The sequence below is a fragment of the Chelonia mydas genome, chromosome 7 (genome assembly GCF_015237465.2).
Source record: "Chelonia mydas isolate rCheMyd1 chromosome 7, rCheMyd1.pri.v2, whole genome shotgun sequence".
In the NCBI taxonomy this organism is placed as follows: Eukaryota; Metazoa; Chordata; order Testudines; family Cheloniidae; genus Chelonia; species Chelonia mydas.
This window is the reverse complement of record NC_057853.1, coordinates 7,946,078-7,963,674: the sequence shown is the minus strand read 5'-3', so window position 1 is coordinate 7,963,674 and position 17,597 is coordinate 7,946,078. Positions and strand designations below refer to the sequence as shown.

At 39.8% G+C, this 17,597-nt stretch overlaps 1 protein-coding gene across 2 annotated transcripts in view; it reads left to right on the top strand.

The window, feature by feature from the left end:
- SUCLG2 (succinate-CoA ligase GDP-forming subunit beta) overlaps nt 1-17,597 on the top strand; it is a 230,372-nt gene that overhangs the window by 42,276 nt on the left and 170,499 nt on the right. For both annotated transcript variants that reach the window (XM_037903956.2, XM_043551014.1), the window contains exon 2: nt 134-275. In XM_037903956.2, coding sequence (XP_037759884.1) covers nt 134-275 — 142 coding nt within the window. The remainder of the gene's footprint in view (nt 1-133; nt 276-17,597) is intronic.

Here is a 17,597-nt window from a genome sequence, read left to right as displayed (position 1 = left end):
CCTAAAATGATGCACATTCTTCCTTTTCTCCTAAATAATTTTGTTTGTTGTTAGTTTGAGGCTTAATAGTTCAGTTGACTGTTGCATGAACGGTTCATAATGAGCATTTTGTTGTTTCTCCTTATTTCTGGAGGCTGTTCAATTAACCCCGAGACGATGGCTGAACCTGCAGGAATACCAGAGTAAAAAACTGATGGCAGACCATGGGGTTACAGTTCAGAGATTCTTCGTGGCTGACTCTGCAAATGATGCCCTGGAGGCTGCTAAGAGGCTAAGTAAGTTGACTAGTAACAGTGACTATCTGCTTTGCTAGATACCAGCCTAGAAAATAAATTACCTTGTAATAAGTTATATTAGTTGTACACAATCTTAAATTTAATGTTTATTGTAGAGGTTTGAAATATCATCCAGTCAATAAGTGCTTGTTTCATTGCACATGTGAAGCGAGCTTTATAACAGCAATATTTTTCAGAGTGTGGTTTTATTTCCACCATAATTTTATTTTGTAAACTGCATATAACATGGAGCCTTTAACATTGCTTGTGTCAGTTTTAATACATTCAGAATCAAGATTGTAACATTATGAGTGGCTGCTGTAGAAATCATTGTCATGTCATAGAATCATAGAATATCAGGGTTGGAAGGGACCTCAGGAAGTCATCTAGTCCAACCCCCTGCTCAAAGCAGGACCAATCCCCAGTTTTTGCTCCAGATCCCTAAATGGCCGCCTCAAGGATTAAACTCACAAACCTGAGCAGGGTCATGACTTCGGGAGCAAGAGACAGAAACAGATGAACGTCTTTTTAAAAAACAACCACCGTGTTTTCAAACAAAACTCTGTTCTAACAGAGGAAGAAAACAAGTATAAATCAAATTGCTTTTAAACAGACTTATATTTGTGTGTAGTGGGTTTTGTTCATATGCGGAATCTGGGGTCACATAAAGGTGTAGCGGCACAGGAGCAGCAAACAGAGCTGTAAACAGGGAAGTTTCAGTGGGAGTTTGAAAAGGGAGTTTGTCTTGTGGTGCTTGTTTGGGGTTTGTTTTTGCTGTGGGTGGTGGTGTGGTTTGTGTTTCCCAGATTAACAGGATTTAGGTGGGAAGGCTATAACTGATACAGAGGCAGCAGTGGGAGTGACCCATATAGTAGAAGAGACAATGAAGATGACTGGATGTGGAAGCTGCGGTATGTACATGATCTTGGAGGGGGGTACCTGGTAAGAGTTTTGTATGCATGAAATGCCGTCTGATAGAGCTGATGGAGGAAAAGATCTGAGGTTTGGAGATGCAGGTGGAAAGTCTGGTTGAGTTTAGAAGGGGTTCGAGCAGATTATGGAGCGAAGACATGAGGTGTCTGAAGGGGAAAGCTCAGACTTGCAGATGGAAGCAGGACTGAGGAATTCTGAGGGGAGACAGCTGGGTGAGGAAAGTGGTCAGTGGAAGCATGTGACTAAAAGAACCAGGCAAAGGAAAAGATGGGCTAGTGAAGGAGAAATAGAGCTCAAGAATAGGTTTGTAGAGTTGGAAAATGAAGAAGGGGCTTAGCAGGTAGTCACTGAAGGTGGAAGGGCAAGGAAGAAGAGAAGAGCGGCTAGTCCTATAGGAAAAGGGGAAGAGTCAATGGAGACTACACCAAATATGAGCCCCAGGAGGATACAGGATGGGTTGAAGAGGATTGCAAGGGAGAATAGGAATGGAAAGAACTTGCAGCCAGAGGGAACAGGGGATAGACTGGAGAATAGTACCGTCACCAGGAAAAGATAGGTCTATGTGACCGGGGACTCTTTACTGAGAAGAATAGACAGGCCTGTAACCAGAGCTGATCCAGAGAATAGAAGGGTGTGCTGTCTTCCAGGTGCAAAGATACGGGATGTAGACCTGAGGTTGAAAAGGATCCTAAAGGGAGCGGGAAAGAATCTCCTAATTATCCTTCATGTGGGAACAAATGATATGGCTAGATTCTCGCTGGAAAGTATTAAGGGAGACTATGCTAGGCTGGGGAAGACGCTTAAGGAAATTGAGGCTCAGGTGATCTTTAGTGGGATTCTGCCTGTTCCTAGAGAATGGCAACAAAGGTGTGACAAGATTATGACTATCAATAGATGGCTTAGGCAGTGGTACTATAAGGAGGGCTTTGGGATGTATGGCTACTGGGAGGCATTCATGGACAGAGGACAGTTCTCTTAGGATGGACTTCATCTGAGTAGGGAAGGAAATAAACTTCTAGGATGGAGGCTGGCACAACTGATTAAGAGAGCTTTAAACTAGGAATTTGGGGGAGATGGTTGGGAGATGTCCAGGTAATCTCCATGCCGGATTTTAGCATTGAGAGTGAAGAAAACAAAGTAAGAAAGGATACAGCTGTGGGTAGGAGAATGGATATAAGGAGGAAGGGCAGTGTGAATACCAGTCTAATAGGTTATACTGGCTGTAGAATGACCGTGCCTAATTGGGTACAGAATGTGAGCGAGGCCAAACAGCAAAAATTAAGATGTTTGTACACCAATGCGAGGAGCCCAGGTAACAAAATGGAGGAACTAGAGCTACTGGTGCAGGAAGTGAAACCAGATGATATAGGGATAACGGAAACATGGTGGAATAGTAGTCATGACTGGACTATGGGTATTGAAGGGTATGTGCTGTTTCGGAAAGACAGAAATAAAGATAAAGGTGGTGGAGTAGCGTTGTATATCAATGATGAGGTAGAATGTAAAGAAATAAGAAGTGATGGAATGGATAAGACAGAGTCCGTCTGGGCAAAAATTACATTGGGGAAGAAAACTACTAGAGCCTCCCCTGGGATAGTGCTTGGGGTGTGCTATAGACCGCCGGGATCTAATTTGGATATGGATAGAGCCCTCTTTAATGTTTTTAATGAAGTAAATACTAATGGAAACTGCGTGATCATGGGAGACTTTAACTTCCCAGATACAGACTGGAGGACGAGTGCTAGTAATAATAATAGGGCTCAGATTTTCCTAGATGCGATAGCTGATGGATTCCTTCATCAAGTAGTTGCTGAACTGACTGGGGGGATGCTGTTTTAGATTTGGTTTTGGTGAGTAGTGAGGACCTCAAAGAAGAAATGGTTGTAGGGGACAATCTTGGTTCAGGTTTCAGAGTAGCAGCCATGTTAGTCTGTATCTGTAAAAAGAAAAGGAGTACTTGTGGCACCTTAGAGGCTAACAAATTTATTAGAGCATAAGCTTTCGTGAGCTACAGCTCACTTCATCGGATGCATACAGTGGAAAATATAGTAGGGAGATTTTATACACAGAGAACATGAAACAATGGGTGTTACCATACACACTGTAATGAGAGTGATCAGGAAAGGTGAGCTATTACCAGCAGGAGAGCCGGGGGGGGGGGGGGGGCGGGGGGAAGAGGGGAGACCTTTTGTAGTGATAATCAAGGTGGGCCATTTCCAGTACTTTACAAGATCAGTAGGAGGGGAAATAAACAAGGGGAAATAGTTTTACTTTGTGTAATGACACATCCGCTCCCAGTCTTTATTCAAGCCTAAATTAATTGTATCCAGTTTGCAAATTAATTCCAATTCAGTAGTCTCTCATTGGAGTCTGTTTTTGAAGTTTTTTTGTTGAAAAATTGCCACTTTTAGGTCTGTAATCGAGTGACCAAAGAGATTGAAGTGTTCTCCAACTGGTTTTTGAATGTTATAATTCTTGATGTCCGATTTGTGTCCATTTATTCTTTTACGTAGAGACTGTCCAGTTTAGCCAATGTACATGGCAGAGGGGCATTGCTGGCACATATCACATTGGTAGATGTGCAGGTGAACGAGCCTCTGATAGTGTGGCTGATGTGATTAGGCCCTATGATGGTGTCCCCTGAATAGATATGTGGACACAGTTGGCAACGGGCTTTGTTGCAAGGATGGGTTCCTGGGTTAGTGTTTTTGTTGTGTGGTGCGTGGTTGCTGGTGAGCATTTGCTTCAGGTTGGGGGGCTGTCTGTAAGCAAGGACTGGCCTGTCTCCAAAGATCTGTGAGAGTGATGGGTCGTCCTTCAGGATAGGTTGTAGATCCTTGATGATGCGTTGGAGAGATTTTAGTTGGGGGCTGAAGGTGATGGCTAGTGGCGTTCTGTTATTTTCTTTGTTGGGCCTGTCCTGTGGTAGGTGACTTCTGGGTACTCTTCTGGCTCTGTCAATCTGTTTCTTCACTTCCGCAGGTGGGTATTGTAGTTGTAAGAATGCTTGATAGAGATCTTGTAGGTGTTTGTCTCTGTCTGAGGGGTTGGAGCAAATGTGGTTGTATTGTAGAGCTTGGCTGTAGACAATGGATCATGTGGTGTGTGGTCTGGATGAAAGCTGGAGGCATGTAGGTAAGTATAGCAGTCAGTAGGTTTCCGGTATAGGGTGGTGTTTATGTGACCATCGCTTATTAGCACCGTAGTGTAGGAGGTCAGACTAGATGATCATAATGGTCCCTTCTGACCTTAGTATCTATGAAACAAATGGATATAAACTGGTCATTGGGAAGTTTAGACTTGAAATTAGACGAAGGTTTCTAACCATCAGAGGAGTGAAGTTCTGGAATAGCCTTCCAAGGGAAGCAGTGGGAGTAAAAGACCTATCTGGCTTCAAGGTTAAACTCGATAAGTTTATGGAAGAGATGGTATGATGGAATAACATGATTTTGTCAATTAATTGATCTTTAAATATTCATGGTATATAGGCCCAATGGCCTGTGATGGGATGTTAGATGGGGTGGGATCTGAGTTACCCAGGAAAGAATTCTCTGTAGTATCTGGCTGGTGAATCTTGCCCACATGCTCAGGGTTTAGCTGATTGCCATATTTGGGGTCGGGAAGGAATTTTCCTTCAGGGCAGATTGGAAGAGGCCCTGAGGGTTTTTCGCATTCCTCTGTAGCTTGGGGCATGGGTCACTTGCTGGAGGATTCTCTGCTCCTTAAAGTCTTTAAACCATGATTTGAGGACTTCAGTAGCTCAGACATAGGTGAGAGGTTTACTGAAGGAGTGGGTGGGTGAGATTCTGTGGCCTGCGTTGTGCAGGAGGTCAGACTAGATGATCATAATGGTCCCTTCTGACCTTAATATCTATGAGTGACAAAAGGTGTGTGACAAAAGCCAGGAAAGGAACCCAGATGTGCTAAATCCAAATTCTATTCTTTGTTGATGTTCCCTGTCAACATTGTGGTGTACCTGCAGGAAGAATTTAGCACAGAGTATTGAAGTACACAATGTTCCTGTGTCACAGGGTCTTCAGCTCAAACATGATAGAGTAGCTGTGCTATTCAAAGAGAATGTGATCTGGTAAATAACCCCGCTTTTAAGCATTTTTTAAAAACCTGATTACTAGATATTTCTATTTGATAGCAGCTTGCCCTTTGTTTTCCACTCACACAATTCTGAATCAGAACAGATAAACTATCCACGAGTAATATGATGGCTCTTGTGCAAATCTTCCAGCAATTGTCTGTTTAGCAATAAAAAGCTGTTTTTTGTCTCGTTTCTTATATGCATAAGCCATTTAAATGTACTACTTAGTTAAATATTCTCAAATCTTGCACACAACAAAGTAAATTAACATGGTTATATCAGAGACCTGAACTGATCTCCAGGAGCTAAAGGGTATTGCCGTGACATTGTCGGGGATTCTGTTCCTGACAGCTTGTAGTCCATCTTTGTGTGGAATGTTGGTGTAGAAGTATCTAAAATATTAATCTGCCCAATGAAATACTGGAATAATTGAAAGGTTTCAGAGTAACAGCCATGTTAGTCTGTATTCACAAAAAGAAAAGGAATACTTGTGGCACCTTAGAGACTAACCAATTTATTTGAGCATAAGCTGAAGTGAGCTGTACCTCACGAAAGCTTATGCTCAAATAAATTGGTTAGTCTCTAAGGTGCCACAAGTACTCCTTTTCTTTTTGGAATAATTTAAATAACTTTTTTCAAGATTTGTTCATTGAAATGACCATGCATCCTGTTAGTTTGAATGGACCTTTGGATAGAAAAATAACTTTGTATATTAAAAGAAAAGCTTAAAATATTGTGAGGCCAGATTCTGCATTGAGTTATTTGTATACCGCTTCACTAGGTACGTCGGCATTTGGTCTCAAGTTTGTAATCAAGTCAATGTCTGTAAATGTGAAGTTTATCTTCCCTGATTCTCTGGAATTCTGATCTTAGATTCTTCTCTGGGGCCTCTTGCAATTGACTGTTGACTCTTCTGAGTCAGAATTAGACTGACAGCAGTTGAGTGAGAAGTGTTCCTTTTTGGACACTTTCTCAGATCATTGTCTCCTTTCCCCAGTTAATCCTTCTGAAGGCTGTTTTATATTTCATGCTTATTTTGAGGAACATGACTGAAACTTTATAAATGGATAGTCAAGGCCAGTAAGTTGTTTGGTATCCTGATCACAATAATTTTCATAGAGATTACCCATACTCTTTTAATACGGTAGCAGTGCAAATGCGTACAAACAAGCTATTCCATCCTGCGTCTACCCTTCTTGTTCTATGCAGCTGGGTAGAGATATTTAACCCCCAAAGGAAATTTGAAATTTTTTTGCTCTGGCCTTCTAGGGATATTTGTTCTAAATGAAAATCTAGGATATTGTTTTGTAATCCCAAATCCATCCATCCTTTTTACCCCTCCTCAACTAACAGTCACGATAGTGATAGGTTCCCCAGGTAACACAGGCAAAAATCTGTGCTGTGGTAGTAACATATGCCAGTTTATCAGATAAAACACAAATTCAGCATCCCTGAGGCACTCTGTCTGCCATTTCTTAAACTCTCTCTCCCTCGCCAATTCTCTTTCTGTAGTATTGGTTCAGTGGAGCTATTGAAATATAGCCACCTTCCTGCTTTTACCTTGAGAAGTGGTGCTATGTGGGTGAAAATCAGGAAATGGGGGAAAAGAAAAGGATTTATAATAGAGACAAAAATAAAAGCTAGTCTGTGATTACTTGCTTATAAAAATAGATGGGAGTTCATTTGAATAGCAGTCTTATTGTTTGGCATATCCACAGTATATTAATGATGTCATTGACTGTGGCATGTAAATCACAGGAATGTTGATCTAGGGAGAAAACTGTATTGAAAATATTTTTTAGCATGGTAAGAAAAATAAAATATAAAAGCAGAAACTAATTCTCTGCTAAACCATCTGCAGAATGTGAACTGTATGCAGTGCTCTTACTGAACTTGGCTAGCTTATCAACACTTTCAGCTACATTAATGTTTCCATCAGTCAGTGATAATTTACCCTTTTGTCATTTTATATAGTTGCATCAGAAGAATAGAGAGTTACTGTGCAATAAAGGAATTGTGCTTTACAATATGAAGAACGGTTGCATGTTGAAATGATTGACATACTCGTTGATTCATTAAGTAATTAACAATATCCTCCTCATCATTCTGCATGTTGTGCTGTCATTTTGTCATAAGGTGTGGTTTGAAAATCCAGCAGCAAGAACTTAAGTTCTGATGACGGTATATTGATCATTACATTACAGTTGCAGATCAGTGTCACGTTTATCTGTTTTATGTTCAGTCACTTCACTAGCATCTCTATCACTTGGGGTCATCCCACAAAGGACACAATAAAAAACATTTACATAATGGAATAAGAATGGACCAAATGGCCCACCGAAAAACAAGCTGCAAATCAAAAAGGAGGAACCTACAGGAGACACCAAAAAGTTCAAAAATGAAGTGACCTGATTAGACAGGGAGGTATTCCATAGACAGAATTTCTGAACTGAGTAGCTCCTAGCCCCAAGCCTGGTCCTTGTTCAGGCTTCTGCCTAGAGAACAAAGGCATTGTATTCTGATAAGCAACTTTTTATGATTACTACACAAGTATCTGAAGAGTAATGATAAGTATTATATCCTAAAGTGACCTATGGTAACTACCCTCAACTTAACGTGCTGGGTCTTTTATTAAAAATTTGATTATATTCAGTTTTTCAAACAAAATACACATCAAACACTTACCCACGCATTTCCAGGTTAAAAATAAAAGCTAGTTATCATAGCACAAAATATCCATTCACAGACTCTTTAACCTCTGTTGAAATGAAAGATCTGATGACAGACAATAGCATGAACACAGGAGAAGCATGTTCTCTTAGATGCTCTGACAGGATTAAAAGTATCTGAGTAAGGAAGGGTTCTAATCTGATCCTGTATTAACAATAGGTATGAGACTGTTGCACTTTATTCATAAAAAAATTACATGACTTGACCAAATACTATGTGCTGGAAAGACTGCAATTCCCCCATGCCATACTGCTGCAGCTACGGCCAACAAGCAAGCTCCAGCTGGATTCCTCTGTTTATTTGGGACAGGACCTCAGTTGTGGACCAGGTTTTCACCCTTGTTTCAAAAATAGTCAAGGACTGTTGAGCTCCAGAGATTGTGGCCATGCTCCCCTTTTCTCTTGAGCAACTGAAGAGAGCGGGTCCTGATGAGGGTGGTGATTAAGGGAGATGGAGACGAGATGGGGGTTTTCATATAGCTTTATTTTTGTCACACTGTTTTAAAAAAAAAAAAAGTCAATGTAGCAATGGGCCACTGATTTATGTATTACAAAATTGCAGGAAATAAATTAAAAAGTGAAATCATGTAATATTACACCATTGTCTTACAATTCCCATAAAACAATGGCATAAGAAATACCTTTGTCAGGTAACCTCTCTAAATCCTTTGTCATATTTTTTTCCATATGTTTTGAACTGGACAGTAAAGACAGTTATTTAAATTGAATATCTACGTTAGTACTTAGTGAATGTAAGGACTATAGTAATTACCGGAGCTGCTGTTTTCCTCCTTTACTGGCCATGAGGACCCTCAGGTTTGTTTGTAGATGTCTGTTATTGCTGACATGTTGTATCTCCTTTTCATTTAACCTAGAAACTGCTTTAGTTTAATAAGAAAAACTAACAAGGTAATGTGACGTTTTCTTTTTTAGTGATACAGCTTATGAAATACGAGAAGATAGGCGAAGTAACTTAAAATTTAGTTCACTCCAAGTCCTAGTCTACACTTAAAAATTTTGCTTGTATTGCAGTGTCGGTTAGGGGTGTGACTTTTTTTTATTTTGGGGGGGGCAACATTTCTGTAGTGGTGAAAGATCTAGTGACAAAAAATTATGCTGACAAAGAAAAGTCATTTTGCCAATATATATTCTTTCAGTCGGAAAACTGTTTGTAAGCTATACTGACAAATGGACTTGTTTGCTGGTATAAGCTTGTCTACGCTAGAAGGTTTTGCTGGCCTAACTGCATGGCAAACCCTTTTAAGTGTAGACAAGGCCTCGGTTCTCAATGAAATGGAAGTAGTGTGCATCAAATTCCTCTGATATACAGGTTACTCCTGTAAGGAATTGAGCCATGAAACTTTAATCTTTCAGCTTCCTTTTTTATTTTATGGCTGTATTTCAAAATCTAGTAAACTACTTAGATGAAGGTGTTATACACACACGTAAAAAGAGAAGTCTTTATCCAATAATTGGGTATCAGCAGTTCTATTGTAAAATGTTCAGTATCTCTGTTATGGTAAACCCTCTCTAACATGAACCTTGAATAGTAATTTCCTTGGAAAGATTTTGAAAACGTTAATAATACACAAGGCAATCTAGAAGAGATTTTTAAATAAATTAAAAGATCAGTAGTTTTTTCCAGCAAGATAAGCATGGCAGATGTCAGGAAAATTTAAGTGACATAATTCATATTGACTTGCAAGGGAGTTTTGCACGGTAAGGAACACAGAACTGGGCTCCAAAGATTTTGTTGCTTTTTCATACTAAACAATTCTCAGGTGTGACTGTTGTAGAGGAGGCACTATTTGCAGAAAGTCAGAAAGTTTAGCATTATGTGATTTTATGTTTCAAGTCAAGATTTCTAAGTTTCCAAAAGAAATAGATTGTGATATATGTGAAAATATTACAGTCTTGCTCGGTCTGGCTTGTAAAGAAACTCAGTGGATAAACAAACTACCTCAATTAAGGACCTCTCTTCAACACAGAACAAGCTGAGGGATTTGAGAGTCTGTTGTTTGTCTGAAATATTATATATGATCCAAGTATTAAAATACAGACTGTGTGTTTTCATGCTTTTGTGTATGTTGGGGACAAGTCTCTGCTTCTGAAAAGGAGGAAGAGAAGGTGGATGAGCTGTGGATGATCAGCTAAAAATAGCAGTATTAAAAATATTTGATATGTAAAACTCAAGCAGTTTCCAAGGATCTTTAGGAATTAGATGCTGCAGTCATAATAAGATCCATTGTAAGAAACTTTACTTAATGGTAGATTGTGCATTTAATGTTACTGGATGTAAGCTGTCATTGCTACATGACCACCAGCTTGCCACTTGCAGAATAAGATAAGTCCTCTGTACTGGTTCAGCATGCTCAATCTAAGTGTCACAGGAGTGGACTGTCTTTATTATTCCTTTGAGCGATAGGAACATATTGATGTAATGTAATGCTTGATGATCAACAGTATTCAATCCTGCAAATTCAGAATTGTGCGCCATCTATGCTATGTATGGATTAGAGCAGTGATACTCAGACCTCAGTGGTTCAGGAGCCAAATTAGCGATCAACATTACCCTAAAGAGCCACAATATTGTGAATTCATTGTTTCATATTCTCTCTCTCTCTCTCTCTCCCTTTATATATATGCACACACACACACACACACCGACAGACAGACAGACAGACACTCTATTATATTTTATTCTCACAGCAAAATAACCAATTATTAATTCTCAACTACAGTTGGTTAATAACATGGTAAAAGCATCCTGATTGGTTAATAATTAAATCACAGTATTTTAATATCATGTCTGCAAAGAGCCGCAGGAGACACATTAAAAGAGCCACTTGCGGCTTGTGAGTCAGCCTAATCCAGTAATACTCAGACAATCTCAAATTTTAACATATGAAAGCATTTTAAACCTCACAAAATCTATTGCTTTTGTGCCATGTGTTAGGGTGTATGTCTGAGATGTTTGTGCAGAAGATATGTTGTAGGGTACAGGAGGAGATTTCACAGGAGTTGTGCTACACAGTATTTGTAGTGCATATAGAGTGAAAAACATAGGTAATGCTTATCGGAGAAAATGCTGTGCTGAAATGATTCTGAATACCACCTGGTAACTGGCTGACCTGAAGGTGTCACATTCTTATTATTAAAAGGATGGAGTTGTTGTAAGGCACAAGACTGTGAAGCTTGGAAACTGGATTCCGTTCTGTGCTGAACCATAGACTTTCCTCTGACGATGTTGACAATATTAACTTGTCCTACAGCATAAAATTCACCTTTGTGCAAAGGACACCACTTAAATCCTTCAAATGAGGCTCAAGTGGGCTGTAGGTGGTGTATAGGCCAGCGTAGATTTGATTTAAATAATCACTGATTTTAATCATGGTTTAAATGTGCAAGCTGGAAACCTTGATTTAAAATAATTGATTTTAATCTTGTTTTGCATTTGTATTTTTTAGCTATTTTCCTGTTGAAAGGTTGATTCTCCTTAGTTGGTTAACATTAAAAAGATTGATTTGCAGCTAAATGCGGTCTTTATACTACACTAAATTTGGGATTTCTTTTTTGCTAATCAGAAGGCTACCCTATTTGTATGTATTATTTTAAGTTACATAAATTACTATACATTTATTCAGATTCTTAATTTTTATATTTTTTGATGTTAGAAAATGGTGAAAAAGGCATTTCTTTTTTACTTATGATTTGTGTCAAGCAGCATTTGGATGGAGATTCAACTTCTATTAAAATGCACAAACAGCATTTTAAAATATTTTATTAGTTAAATAATACCCTCAAGTTGGTGGATACATAAGGGGTGAGGGGGGAGTAAGTTTATCAAAATGTGTTTTGCATTTAAACCTGTCTGATGTATTAAATAAAGGAAGTACCTGTAGTTAGTGAATTGAACTGATTGCTTCTGGTTATCACATCCTTCAGGATTTTAGAACTAGTAGATCACATCCTTTCACATCTAATTTTTGTTTATATATTGGGAGACAGAAACAAGCTTTCCTGCTTTTTCAACTCCCACTCATTGTCTTAGCTATTGAAATGACCTAGTTGGGGAAACTGAAATTAAGAAAATATTCTCTCTGTATCCGCAGTAGAAACTACTGCTGTCAGAAGCTGATTTAACATTTCAGAAGGGTGAATTTTGCCCATAGTGAGCTATTCCTACATTCTCACACAAGTCTTTTTGTCTGGATCTCACTTTAGTATAACAATACTTCTGATGCTTCTATACTAAGAGAAGATATTCGTTATCTCCATTTCATTATACATGTTCTTCCATGTATTTATGATTCAAGATAACAAAACCAGGGACTCCGCACATTCCTCCATGGCGGCCTTTCCCCTTACCTCCTAGTAGTACACTACCATTCCATCCCCTTTTATTTCAGGGGTGCCTGCAATCCTCCACATCCTTCCTCATGCTGGGGTTATGTCCTGCACCCCCATTTCTTCCTTTTCCCCCATGCCTGGGTCTCTTTGTGCCCCCTTATTCACACCTCCAATATATGCCAGGGATTCTGTGTGACCTGAATATCCTATTCCCTCTGCATACTAGGATCCCCCATTTTCATCTCCATGACCACCTCCACTGGGAGTTCTGTGTGCTCTTCATTCTCCCCTTTCCCTCATCCCTCCTTCTGCACCATGGCAGAAGCTTTGCGTTGCGTGCCCCTCCCGCCCCGCCCCCTTCCCTCTCAGCTATATGACAGGCTCTGAGAGTCCCTGTGTCTGAAGATTTATCCTCTTGGAGACAGAGGAGCCACTAGCCAATATCTTAAACAAAATTTCTCTCTTCAAGGAGTGTTTCAGAAATCCATATTTTAGATCAAATATTGAGAGGAACTGTATGAAAGATTGTTTTTCCCTCAACTGGGACTGGTCCTTTTCTGGTAGGGCCATAGAAAATTATTTTAAGTATTTATTATCTGTATTTCCTGACACCTTCAGAGCAACACAACCATGGAACCCCAGCGAGTTTTACTATATATAAATAATAGTGATTTTTACTGTAGAGTACATAACTTACTTTTCTTTGGGGACTGCTCACTATACAAGGAAAGAAGAAAGTTCTGTTTAGTGTGTGTCTAAAGTCTATTGAATCATGAAGGAAGTGGAAGGTAATTTCTGTCAAGGAGCAGACGGGGGGAAGGGGAGAAACAGTCTCCTGCCATATTTTAATTCCTCTCCGACACTTCCTTTACTTTTTTAGTGTGATATTGGCAGACCTGACATAGTAGTTCAGGTTAAAAAGAAAAAGGAATGAAGTTGTACAAAGAAGGCAGACTACAACATGTAAAACAGATCAAGCTGTACAGCCAGCTGAGTAGATGACAGAACAGTGGAACAGAACAAGCTTTTTAAAGGGACCTTTAATGACATTTGGATAGTCTCTATTGTAGGATACTCACAAAGGAACTCTTCATAATATAACACAGCTTTCACCTGAAATTAATCTGAAACCAAATGATCACATTCTTTCAGACAGCTGAATAGAAACAACGCTCTTGATTGCCTCAGAAATTTCAAATTTCAGTGTCTGTTTCCTTTGCACTAATAGATTAGAAGAAAAGTTTAGAGTAAATGCAGACAATACGTTTACAATATTTCTTCAGAAACTACCCAAGATGACACATGACCAAACGGAAGCCTCTTCTGCAGGTGCAGAGAGAATATTTTCCTCATTTCAGTTTATTCAAGTAATTCAGTTTAATGGCCAGTTCATTCAAAGTTAAGAAACCAGTTGGAAGCTGAAAATGTAGGGAAATGTATTTTGCTTTTGCAATCTATGAATAAAAACTAGATCATGAGAGGATGAGATCTACTAATTCTAACATCTTGAAGGTCATGGTATAACCAGAAACAATCAGTTCCATTTACTAACGGAGAATACTTCCTTTGTTTAATAAATCAGTTTTAAATGCAAAACATGTTTAGATAAACTTTTTATAAATGTATCAAGCACATTAAGGTAGTTTTATTTATTAAAAAATTAAAAAGGTATGACTGTGCATTTTTAATTGAATTCAAATTTCCACCCAAACAGAGTTTGACACAAATTACTCCTGAGGGAATTCTGCACCAAAAAATTAAAATTATGCGTAGAATATTTTAAAATTCTGCAGATTTTGTCAAATGTTGCTCCAGTATGGCAGTGGGGAGCACAGGCCACTGGCTGCATTGAGGTGGGAGATCACCCTGAAGTGTCCCCCCCCCCCCCCCCCCCCCCCGGCCGAATTTCCAGTGGATACTGAAAAGCAATACACCCTTCAGCTTCAAATACAAAAGAATCAAATTATATAGAAAAAAAACCATTGCAGTACATTTTAATGTACACAAGTCTTCCATTCTGGCCTTCTACTTCCATGAGCCAAATTGGAAGGGGAGGGGGAGGAGTTGTACTCTTTCAAACATAATCTACTAATTGTATCAAAATGAGATGCTTCTGGTAGTTGATTGTGCAGATCTGCGATCCTCCTCTCTTTTTAATACATCTTTTGATATTTGTGGAATAGTTAAATGTTGACAATTATTGCCATTGGACATCTGAGTTGCCTTCCATCAGGCATTGATATGAGTGGGTCATTTTTAACCTCTCAGATCGGTTTCAGGCTTACTGCATACTGAGACAGAAGTTATTGCATTGATTTTGTTTCATGGTTGCACGGTTTTCTTCCGAACTTGCGTTTGAGACGTGGGCTACACTAAAAACTTAGATCGACATAACTAGTGTGCTCAGGGGTGTGAAAAATCCACACACCTGAGTGCCATAGCTATGTTGACCTATCTCCTGGGGTAGACACAGCTAGGTCGACGGAAGAATGCTTCCATCATCGACCTAGTTACCGTCACTTGGGGAAGTGGAGTATCAGCAACCCTTTCTGTCATTGTAGTCTGCGTCTACGCATAACAGGGTCACAAGTGTGTAGCTACAGTGCCGTAGCTATGCTGCTGTAGTATCTATAGGTATGACCCTTTTCTTTAAATGAAAGCTGAGTTTCTGCAGAAAAAGATGGGACCCTGGAAAAAAGTGCTGGGTCATTGGCCTTGTATGGTCTGGTCCTTTTTGAGACCTGTATCTAATCCTTCCATTACCGTGCTGCTTTGCCATTTAATTTAAACATGGATGAAAGCAGCTTCCAGGGGCTTCGTTGAATGATTGAGTGATTTAATTAAGAGAAAGTAGGTAGCTGAAGAGTTCAAAGCAGGTAAGTCAAAGCATGTCTGCGCAGTCAGTGGTCATCTTATCCCTAATAGAATACACTATTCTGACCAATCTTGAATATTGTTGAGTTAGTTTTGTCCGGAAAAGACACTGGCATGTGTGTAGATATTTCTAATGCTTTGAATTCTCATTAACCTTTTGGTGAACTATATTGATAATATTCAATAGCTACACTTCTTACAAGAAGAGATGCGTTTCCACAAACGCTGGGCCTACTTCTCAAACCAGAACATTGCTGTTATGATTCAGTGCTTCTTAAGTACAGTCTTTAATATAAGATCCCTTTTAAACTCAAAATACTGTGAAGTGCCCAAAGAATCTGGATAGCTAGAATTTTCCACATGGCTGAGAACATCTACCTGTAACGAATTATATAGAACGATTGCTCCGCTGTTGCTTGTTAACCCGTGTAACAAACTGCATACAACTCACATAAGGTTGGACAATTCTTGTTTGGTTTAATGTTCAAATTCTTGCAGTTTGATGTGAAACAGTTAGGCGTGAAATAACCTAGGACTGTTCTTCCTGTGAAATGTGATCAGTTTTGATAATATTGAGGGTACTGCTGGAGCGTCTCGTTTTCCAGTTTAAAATATTCACCACCACACATTTAGCAGGTATTTGGGGCATTTCTATGTCGTAACCTAAAGCATTTCTGTGGCCAACCTAAAACTCTTCCCATATTTGATCTGAGTAATTTCAGCCATTCACAAAACAGCCAGATGCCCAGGAGGGGATGGTGGTGCTGTTGCTGCCCCGTTATAACCTTTAGCCATTCATCTGGGATCTGAGACACCCAGATTCAAATCCTTGCTCTGGAACAAACCCAAAATGGACTTTGCAGTTCATGAAGAATTCCAAAAATGTTTAGATTTGGTTTGATCTGAACCAGATTTTTGCCAATTCTTCCCCCATGCCCTCCAGAACTGCCACTGAACTGGAAAAATTAGCTATTTTTCCCAGCTATAATTCCATTCCATAATTTTTGTTTTAAAACCAAGTATTTGTTTTCCCCACAACTCTGGATTTCATATTCTGTGGGTGGTGAAACCAGGGAGCATCTCAAGTGGTTCTACAATTCTCCCACCCCTCCTCAGTAATCTAATCCTCTTCCTTTGCGGTCACTCTGTGACCTCTACTTTCTTTGAATACTAGCTCTCTTTGCAGCCCGTTCAGGTGATTCATCCTCCATTTCTGGGTAGCACAGTTTGCCCCTGCCTATGTCTCTGTTCTCCCTTCCTCGTTCCCTTTGCTTGGGGCTTGGTTCGCTACCTGGTGTGCTACACCCAATAATCACAACGGGGTGGAGAAGCAGAAAAGTTTATTTGCAGCTGCAAAAAGGTACAGGGAGAATAGAATCTCAAATCCTGCACCCAGAGCAGGAAGTTACACAGGCTTTTATACATCCTTTTTCCCAGCATACCTATCCAACAGCAAGCTGCCCTAAGTATCCATATAGCCAGCCAATCCAGTTCCCAGCTAGTTCCCTTGTTCTCTGTATCATTTGTTAAACTATACATAAAGCTTTTTTATTTAGCATTTTTCTTCCATATCTGCCCTGTTTGGCCTTGTTTCGTTTCAGGCAGTCTGACTCTGCAACATATTGTTGCAGATCCTCAGCATAACTGCTGTGAGTGCCTCTAGGCAAGGGGGGTGGGGGCCAAGGACACTTGGGCCTAGTGCGAGGGGGCTTCATCGACACTCGTGGTCTTCCATCCCCTCGAGTTACCTAGTAGCCGTGCCCCAGTGTCCCCAACACTTTTAGTCTTCTCTCCTCTGGTCTTTATTGTTTTCCTCGTCACCCCTATACTTGGGAAAATCTCTTTTTAGTGCTAAACAACTTACCACTTCCCCTTCTGATCCTTCCTTGATCCTTCTTCCTACTGATCCTGCAATAATTCCACACCATCTCCAGATCATGCTGCCACCAAACAGTCTGTCTGTCTGACCGAGCTGCTTCCTCCACGTTTGAGCTATATTACATGCTGCTCGAGGCAGAGATGTAAAGTTTCATGCCTGCTGCTGGCACTTGATAACCAATAGTAGTTGTTACTAATGCGAATAGTCTTCTCTTTACATGTTCTCCTTACAATAGCTTGCTGTTGGGCAGCTTTCCCAGAATAAAAAAGTGTTTTGCTACCCGTGATACATGGAGCAGAAAAAGGATTAACATCTCCCTGTCTCTCTAAAAGTGGCACTAAATGATGAAAGTAGTAAACGGGAATAAGAGTAATGAAAGTAACAGCCTGCACGGTACTGTTATTTACTCTAATGTAATTTTTCAAGGGCAGCTGAGTAATCAATATGTCTGTGATCCAATTTAT